Genomic DNA, 9,810 nt, shown 5'->3' with positions numbered 1-9,810 from the left:
CTCATTGTAAGATATTTTCCTAACAGAGCACTTCGTTCCCAAACTGCAGGTTTACTTGAGGTTCCCAGAGTTTCTAAAAGTAGAATGGGAGGCAGTAGAAGTACCTCGGCGTGATACTCGATTCCACTTTGACCTTCAAAAATCATATTAAAAAACTGGCCAATACTGTCTAATTTAACCTTAAAAATTTTAAACAAATCAGGTCTTCTTTAACACTTGGTGCTGCCAGAATGTTTCTCCATTCAATGATTTTATCTCACAGTGAATACTGCATCCCAAGTTGGTCTCTCACCACAGCTAGCAATCTGAAATTAATTGAATCACTGTACAAAATATCTCTTAAAGTTTTTGACCAAAAACCCAATTCATTTCATGTATGCAATGTTTTAAACAAGTACAATCTTTTAAATTTTGAAAATTTTATTAATTTTAAGTATGTATGCTTCATTTATAAAGCGCTACATGGACTAGCCCCACCACCAGTGTTTACCTTGTTCAAAGCTAGGAATTCAAGTGTCCTGAGAACAAGGGCCTCCTCCAGAGGAGACTATGAGGTACCCCACAGGAAAACCACTTTTGGACAGAACACTCTCTCTGTGAGGGCCACGCACATCTGGAACAGTCTTCCTCTGCACATACGGGAGAGCCCCGCACTGATCAGGCAAGGCAAGGCAATTTTATTTATAAAGCACAATTCATACACAGGGCAATTCAAAGTGCTTTACAGCTACATTAAATCACAAGAAGGCAATAAAACCATTAAAAAGGAATAAAAAAAATAAAAGAAAGAAATTAAAAAAGAAAGAAATTTAAAACCCATTAAAATAATCATTAATTCATTAAAAAGTGAAGAGTGCAGATAAAATACTTTCAGGTGTCATATGCACAGCTAAATAGAACTGTTTTCAGCCTGGATTTAAACATTGTCAGAGTTGAGGCCTGTCTCACATCTTCTGGAAGACTGTTCCAGATTTTAGGAGCATAAAACTGAAACGCAGCCTCACCTTGTTTAGTCCTGACTCTGGGCCCCAGCAGAAGACCCCTCCCTGAGGTTCTCAGAGCCCGAGTTGGTTCATATGGCTCTAACATGTCAGAGATGTACTTTGGCGCTTGACCGTGAAGAGACTTGTACACAAGCAGAGCTGTTTTAAAGTCTATTCTCTGAGCGACAGGAAGCCAGTGCAGAGACCTGAGCACTGGACTAATATGGTCGTATTTCCTGGTTCTAGTCAGGACTCGAGCAGCAGCGTTCTGGATGTACTGCAGCTGTCTTACAGCCCGTTTAGAGCCCAGTGAGCAGGCCGTTACAGTAGTCTAACCTGCTGGAGACAAACGCATGGATCAGTCTCTCTAAGTCTGCTTTAGACACTATTCCTTTGATTCTGGCAATGTTTTTTAGATGGTAAAAAGCTGCTGATGTTACAGATTTAATGTGGCTGTTAAAGTTCAGGTCTGAGTCCAATATTACCCCGAGATTTCTAACTTGATAGTTAGGTTTCAGAGAGAGAGTGTCAAGGTTCAATTCAATTCAATTCATTTTTATTTATATAGCGCCAAATACAACAAATGTCATCTCAAGGCACTTAGATAGTAAGTCCAATTCAAGCCAATTGGAATTCAATTAATTAATTAATAATAATCATAATTCATAAAATAATCCAATTCGTTCATATAGAGCCAATTCAAAAACAATTTCCTAGCTAAGAAAACCAACTGACTGCACTGAAAACTTTTTGTTTTTCGGTCCAATCTCCCGGCCTGAGCGGCGTGCCTGAGGCGACTGTGGAGAGAAACGACTCCCTTTTAACAGGAAGAAACCTCTGGCAGAACCAGACTCAGGAAGGGTGGCCATCCGCCTCCACCAGCTGGGGTTTGAGAAGACAGAAGGGGGGGGGGGGGGCGCAGCGGCGGCACTGTAACACCATTCAAAGGATATCTGTTGGAACAGAGAAACACGAGTTAATGACCACAATAATATCACAAATACATAAAGAGAGTAAAGTGAGGAAAGGTGTGTCAGATGAGGCCCCCCAGCAGTCTGGGCCTATAGCAGCTTAACTATGGGATGTTTCAGGATCACCTGAGCCATCCCTAACTATAAGCTTTATCAAAAAGGAAAGTTTTAAGCCTGGTCTTAAAAGTGGAAAGGGTGTCTGCTTCCCGGACATTTACTGGCAGCTTATTCCACAATAGAGGGGCCTGATAACTGAAGGCTCTGCCTCCCATTCTACTTTTAGAAACTCTGGGAACCTCAAGTAAACCTGCAGTTTGGGAACGAAGTGCTCTGTTAGGAAAATATCTTACAATGAGATCTTTAAGATATGATGGAGCTCGGTCATTAAGAGCTTTATATGTAAGGAGAAGAATCTTAAATTCTATTCTGAATTTAACAGGGAGCCAATGAAGAGAAGCTAAAACTGGAGAAATATGATCTCTCCTGTTAGTTCTCATCAGAACTCTGGCTGCAGCATTTTGGATCAACTGAAGGCTTTTCAGAGAATATGTTGGACAGCCCAATAATAAAGAATTACAGTAGTCCAATCTTGAAGTAACAAATGCATGGACTAGTTTTTCTGCATCACTCTGAGACAAGATGCGAGTCAAATGATAAATTCTGGTCAAAAATAACTCCAAGGTTCCTCACTGTAGAACTAGAAGCCAAGGAAATACCATCGAGAGTAACTATATAGCTAGACAGTTTCCCCCTGAAGCGCTCAGGTCCAAAGATAACGACTTCAGTTTTGTCTGAATTTAGCAGCAGACAGTTCTGAGTCATCCAGGTCTTTATGTCTTTAAGACATGCTTGTAGTCTGACCAACCTATTGGGTTCATCTGGTTTTATAGATAAGTACAGCTGAGTATCATCAGCATAGCAATGGAAATTTATGCCATGCTGTCTAATAATGTTACCTAATGGAAGCATGTATAAAGTAAAAAGAATCGGTCCAAGCACAGAACCCTGGGGAACTCCATGACTTACTGTGGTGTGTGAGGAAGATTCTTCATTTACAAGAACAAACTGAAATCTATCAGATAAATATGACTTAAACCAGCCTAATGCAGTTCCTTTAATCCCAATAACATGTTCAAAGTCTCTGTAATAAGATACTGTAATCGACCGTATCAAATGCAGCACTGAGATCCAACAGGACAAGCACAGACACAAGTCCGCTATCAGAGGCTAAGAGGAGATCATTGGTAACTTTCAGCAGTGCAGTTTCTGTGCTATGATGCACTCTGAATCCTGACTGAAACTCTTCAAACAGATTATTTCTGTGTAAATGATCACAAAGCTGAGCTGCAACTATTTTTCCAAGAACTTTAGACATAAAAGGGAGATTGGATATAGGTCTATAATGAGCCAACACTTCTGAATCAAGAGTAGGTTTTTTAAGTAAAGGTTTAATTACAGCAACCTTAAAAGTCTGAGGTACATATCCTGTCAACAAAGACAGATTGATCAAATCCAATATGGAAGTGTCAATTAATGGGAAAACCTCCTTGAACAGTCTGGTTGGGATTGGGTCTAAAACACAAGTTGATGGTTTAAAAGAGACTATTGCTGTTGTTAGTTCAGAGAGATCAACTGGGCAGAAGCCGTCTAAATATAAATCAGGTTCTAAAGATACTTCTAAAGCTGCTGTACTTGATGATACATCACTGATAATAGTGGGAAGGACTCCATCAATCTTCTCTCTGATAGAAACAATTTTATTAATAAAGAAGCTCATGAAATCATCACTGCTGAGAGTTAAAGGAATACCTGGCTCAGCAGAGCTCGGACTCTTAGTCAGACTGGCTACAGTGCTGAAAAGAAACCTGGGATTATTCTTATTCTCTTCTATCAATGATGAATAATAAGCAGTTCTAGCTTCACAAAGGGCTTTCTTATATGTTATTAATTAAACTATCTTTCCAGACTAACTGAGACTCTTCTAAATTAGAGGAACGCCACTGTCTCTCCAGCTTTCTTGCAGTCTGCTTTAAAGCACGCAGCTGTGAGTTATACCAAGGAGCCAGCCTCTTCTGACTGATTACCTTCCTTTTCAGAGGGGCAACATTGTCCAGTGCTGTACGCATTGAAACTATAGTGCTGTCAACAAGAGAGTCAAGTGCTGCTGGAGTAAAGTTTAGGTAGTCGTCCTCTGTCATATCTGCACATGGCAGTGAAGAAAAGGATGATGGAATTAATTCTTTAAATCTGGTTACAGCATCCTCTGATAGACACCTTCTATACGTAAATTTCTTCTCAGAAACTGTATAGTCAAGTAATGTAAACTCAAAGGTTAACAGAAAATGGTCAGATAAGACAGGGTTATGAGGGAACACTGTTAACTGTTCACTCTCAATGCCATAAGTCAGCACAAGATCAAGGGTGTGATTAAGGCAGTGAGTCGGTCTGTGTACACTCAGAGAAAATCCAATAGAGTCCAATATAGAATTAAAGTTCATATTCAGGCTGTCATTTTCAACATCTACATGAATATTAAAGTCACCCACTACAATGACTTTATCTGTACTCAGCACTAACTGGGATAAAAACTCTGAGAATTCAGACAGAAACTCAGAATAAGGGCCAGGTGGACGACACACAACAACAAACACAAGAGGTTTCTGGGATTTCCACTTTGCGTGGGAAAAACTGAGAATCAGAGATTCAAAAGAGCTCAAACTAATCTTGGGTCTGGGACTGATGAGTAACCCTGATCTGAAGATAGCTGCCACTCCTCCTCCTCTGCCTGTGGTTCCAGGAACGTGAACATTTAAACAGTCAGAGGGAGTTGCTTCATTAATGCTAACATGATGCTAACATGATGCTAACATGATGCTAACATGATCCTCCTGCTGCAGCCAGGTTTCTGTAAGACAAAATATATCAATATGATGATCACAAATCAACTCATTCACTAACAGAGACTTCGAAAGGAGAGATCTGATATTCAGCAAACCACATTTAATAGTTTGATGTTTTTGTTCAGTTAAAGTTTTTGTTTTAATAATTTCTTTTTGCACAAGAGGATTTGCTCCTTTTGTGTTAATTGACTGGGTGGGTAGCAGCAGGTGGGAAGCTGCAGAGAAGTGTGTAAGACTACAACTCTGCATCCTGGTCTGAACCCTGGGTTGTCATGTTTTAGGGTGGCAAATAAATTCATCCATATTTCTAGAAATGAGAGCTGCTCCTTCCAAAGTGGGATGGATGCCGTCTCTCCTCATCAGACCAGGTTTTCTCCAGAAAGATTGCCAATTATCTATGTAGCCCACGTTGTTTGCTGGACACCATCTAGACAACCAGCGATTGTAGGACGACTTGCGGCTAAACATGTCATCACTGGTCAGATTTGGCAGGGGTCCAGAGAAAACTACGGAGTCCGACATTGTTTTGGCAAAATCACACACCGATGCAACATTAATTTTAGTGACCTCCGATTGGCGTAACCGGGTGTCATTAACGCCGACGTGAATAACTATTTTACCATATTTACGTTTATCCTTAGCCAGCAGTTTTAAATAGGATTCCATGTCGCCCGCTCTGGCCCCTGGAATGCATTTGACTATGGCCGCTGGTGTCTCTAATGCCACGTTTCTGACTATAGAGCTGCCAGTTACCAGGGTTTTGTCCTCAGCGGGTGTGTCGCTGAATGGGGAAAATCTGTTAGAAGCGTGGACAGGTCGATGGTGAACAACGGGCTTGACTTTAGAGCTATGCCTCTTCCTGACAGTCACCCAGCCACGATGTAATCCTGGCTGCTCAGGTTCTGCTAGGGGGAGGCTAATTGAGCTAGCTACGCTAGGTGGCTCCACACTGGCTAAAGGGACCTGGCTCGCTATCGGTTGATTTTCAACAGTGCAGAGCCGAGCTTCCAATTCAGATAACCTCGCCTCCAAAACTACAAAAAGACTACATTTGTTACATGTACCATTATTGCTAAAGGAGGCAGAGGAGTAACTAAACATCTGACACACGGAGCAGGTGAAAGCAGGAGAAGGAGGAAGAGAACCGGTAGCCATGCTACGCTAGAGAACCAGACACACCGCTAAAAAGTGACAATAAAGATCTGTAGGAGTGTGTTAGAACAGAACGGTAAGCTAAAGAGTTTAACTATGCAAAATTGTGTAAATTATAGATCGAAATAAAGTGATTATCAGTACTCCAAGCAGAGCAAGAAATTCCACAGTGCACAAGCAAGGTAACAGGAAGTGATGCAACACGTCTTACCGCAAAGCGGGACAGCGTCAGCAAAGCCTCCAGCATGAAGTGTAAGGTGACTGATAACACTTTCTTTGTTTCTGTGGGCCACAGACAATCATTTCAGTTTTGTCTGAGTTTAGCTGGAGGAAATTGTTTTGCATCCACACACTGATCTGTTCGATGCAGCGACACAGTGTATCTACAGGCCCGTGTTCTCCTGCCGTCAGTGACACGTAGATCTGAGTGTCATCTGCATAATTGTGGTAGGACACATTATAGCTGTGTATTAGCTGGCCTAGTGGAAGCATGTACAGATTGAACAACACGGGTCCCTGGATTGACCCCTGGGGAACCCCACAGGTCATAACTATTTGGTCTGAGACACAGTTACCAATTTAAACAAAATATTTCCTGTCCTCCAGATAGGACTGGAACCAGTTAAAAGCACGACCAGAGATTCCCACCCAGTCTTCTAACCTCTGTAATAAGATCGCATGGTCAACTGTGTCAAAGGCAGCACTCAGGTCCAGCAGAACTAAGACTGTGACTCTACTTGCATCTGTGTTCAGGCGGATGTCATTTGTCACCTTGATCAGAGCTGTCTCAGTGCTGTGGTGGGGCCTAAAGCCTGATTGGAAAGTATCAAAAGCATTGTTAGACAGGAGAAAGTCACTAAGCTGTTGGTATACAACTTTTTCTAGGCCTTTGCCTAAGAATGGCAGGTGTGATATGGGCCGGTAGTTGTTCAGTACTGTGGCATCAAGATTGCTCTTCTTTAGAAGAGGCTTAATGACAGCAGTTTTTAAGGCCTTTGGAAATGTTCCAGTCTGGAGTGAGATGTTGACTAGATGAGCGAGTTGTGGTAACAAACTGCTCAGCACAGACTTTAGGAATCTAGTGGGCAACTCATCAAGGCAGCACGTTGATGAACTCAGACTGCAGATGGTCTCTTCGACTGTTTTGTCAGTAACAGGTGTGAAATGTGTCAGCTCTAGGTGTCTAGCTGGCTGCAGAGTAGTTATTTGTGTTGTGGAAATTATTGCATTTTTAATGCCTTGAACTTTGTCATTAAAGAATATTGCAAACTCATTACACTTGGATGTAGAAATGAGTTCTAAAGGCAGTGAAACTGGAGGGTTTGTTAATCTGTTTACTGTAGCAAACAGGACACGAGAGTTGTTACTGCAGTTTTTGATGATTTCAGAAAAATAACTCTCCCTCGTTCTACGCAAAGTCTGGTTGAACACACATAGCTTTTCTTTGTAAGTCTCATAATGAACCTGGAGCTTTGACTCGGCTCTCCGGCACTCCTTTTTCTGTGCCCTGACCGACTCTTCTTTCCTCCATGGCGCCCTTTGCCTACTTTTAACCATTCTAACCTTGACAGGAGCAATGGTATCCAAAACATTTAAGAGACTTGATGTGTAAGAGTTCAACAGATCATCAACATCAGAACACAGGGTGTTCTCAAACCTAATCATTTCCATAAACTGTGTCCCTGTTCTGTCATTTATGAGTCTTCCCTGAACAACTGCAGACCCGGCTGGTGTTTTGGGTAAAGTAGATAGGTCGAAGAAAACACAGAAATGATCAGATAAAGCAACATCAACGACATTCACGTTTGAAATAACAACACCCCTTGAAATGAGCACATCTAGAGTGTGCCCCCTGCTGTGGGTGGGCTCAGTCACATGCTGAGTTAGACCAAACATTTCAAGGACAGCAGTGAGCTCTTTAAGGCTGATTCATATTCGGCGCAACCGCGCAACTCTTCCTGCTCGAGAACCATTAATGACGTCATCGAAAGCGCCAGCCCCTTCACAGTTCCTTCAGCTCATAAGCGCAGTTTGCGCCAAGAATGCATCACATTTGCAGTTCTCTCCAGACCAGCGAGCATCACTGTTGAGGAAACAAGCTGAAAAGCATACGAAGAAAGCATACACAATGCCACCTGTGGTGTCACATCAGCAGAGGCTGGCACATCTGATGCGGAATGACAACACTTCTGAATCAAGAGTAGGTTTTTTAAGTAAAGGTTTAATTACAGCAACCTTAAAAGTCTGAGGTACATATCCTGTCAACAAAGACAGATTGATCAAATCCAATATGGAAGTGTCAATTAATGGGAAAACCTCCTTGAACAGTCTGGTTGGGATTGGGTCTAAAACACAAGTTGATGGTTTAAAAGAGACTATTGCTGTTGTTAGTTCAGAGAGATCAACTGGGCAGAAGCCGTCTAAATATAAATCAGGTTCTAAAGATACTTCTAAAGCTGCTGTACTTGATGATACATCACTGATAATAGTGGGAAGGACTCCATCAATCTTCTCTCTGATAGAAACAATTTTATTAATAAAGAAGCTCATGAAATCATCACTGCTGAGAGTTAAAGGAATACCTGGCTCAGCAGAGCTCGGACTCTTAGTCAGACTGGCTACAGTGCTGAAAAGAAACCTGGGATTATTCTTATTCTCTTCTATCAATGATGAATAATAAGCAGTTCTAGCTTCACGAAGGGCTTTCTTATATGTTATTAATTAAACTATCTTTCCAGACTAACTGAGACTCTTCTAAATTAGAGGAACGCCACTGTCTCTCCAGCTTTCTTGCAGTCTGCTTTAAAGCACGCAGCTGTGAGTTATACCAAGGAGCCAGCCTCTTCTGACTGATTACCTTCCTTTTCAGAGGGGCAACATTGTCCAGTGCTGTACGCATTGAAACTATAGTGCTGTCAACAAGAGAGTCAAGTGCTGCTGGAGTAAAGTTTAGGTAGTCGTCCTCTGTCATATCTGCACATGGCAGTGAAGAAAAGGATGATGGAATTAATTCTTTAAATCTGGTTACAGCATCCTCTGATAGACACCTTCTATACGTAAATTTCTTCTCAGAAACTGTATAGTCAAGTAATGTAAACTCAAAGGTTAACAGAAAATGGTCAGATAAGACAGGGTTATGAGGGAACACTGTTAACTGTTCACTCTCAATGCCATAAGTCAGCACAAGATCAAGGGTGTGATTAAGGCAGTGAGTCGGTCTGTGTACACTCAGAGAAAATCCAATAGAGTCCAATATAGAATTAAAGTTCATATTCAGGCTGTCATTTTCAACATCTACATGAATATTAAAGTCACCCACTACAATGACTTTATCTGTACTCAGCACTAACTGGGATAAAAACTCTGAGAATTCAGACAGAAACTCAGAATAAGGGCCAGGTGGACGACACACAACAACAAACACAAGAGGTTTCTGGGATTTCCACTTTGCGTGGGAAAAACTGAGAATCAGAGATTCAAAAGAGCTCAAACTAATCTTGGGTCTGGGACTGATGAGTAACCCTGATCTGAAGATAGCTGCCACTCCTCCTCCTCTGCCTGTGGTTCCAGGAACGTGAACATTTAAACAGTCAGAGGGAGTTGCTTCATTAATGCTAACATGATGCTAACATGATGCTAACATGATGCTAACATGATCCTCCTGCTGCAGCCAGGTTTCTGTAAGACAAAATATATCAATATGATGATCACAAATCAACTCATTCACTAACAGAGACTTCGAAAGGAGAGATCTGATATTCAGCAAACCACATTTAATAGTTTGATGTTTTTGTTCAGTTAAAG

The 9,810-nt window shown here is 41.5% G+C and overlaps 1 protein-coding gene across 1 annotated transcript; it reads right to left on the bottom strand.

Moving 5' to 3' along the window:
• Window positions 1–5,124: 5,124 nt before the first annotated feature.
• On the bottom strand, window positions 5,125–6,084 carry LOC142399560 (uncharacterized). The gene has a single exon (XM_075484283.1). The coding sequence runs from the start codon at window positions 6,007–6,009 to the stop codon at window positions 5,125–5,127; it is 885 nt and encodes a 294-aa protein (XP_075340398.1). The 5' UTR covers window positions 6,010–6,084.
• Window positions 6,085–9,810: the final 3,726 nt, after the last annotated feature.

The sequence above is a fragment of the Odontesthes bonariensis genome, chromosome 14 (genome assembly GCF_027942865.1).
Source record: "Odontesthes bonariensis isolate fOdoBon6 chromosome 14, fOdoBon6.hap1, whole genome shotgun sequence".
In the NCBI taxonomy this organism is placed as follows: domain Eukaryota; kingdom Metazoa; phylum Chordata; class Actinopteri; order Atheriniformes; family Atherinopsidae; genus Odontesthes; species Odontesthes bonariensis.
This window is presented reverse-complemented; position numbering and strand designations above follow the sequence as displayed.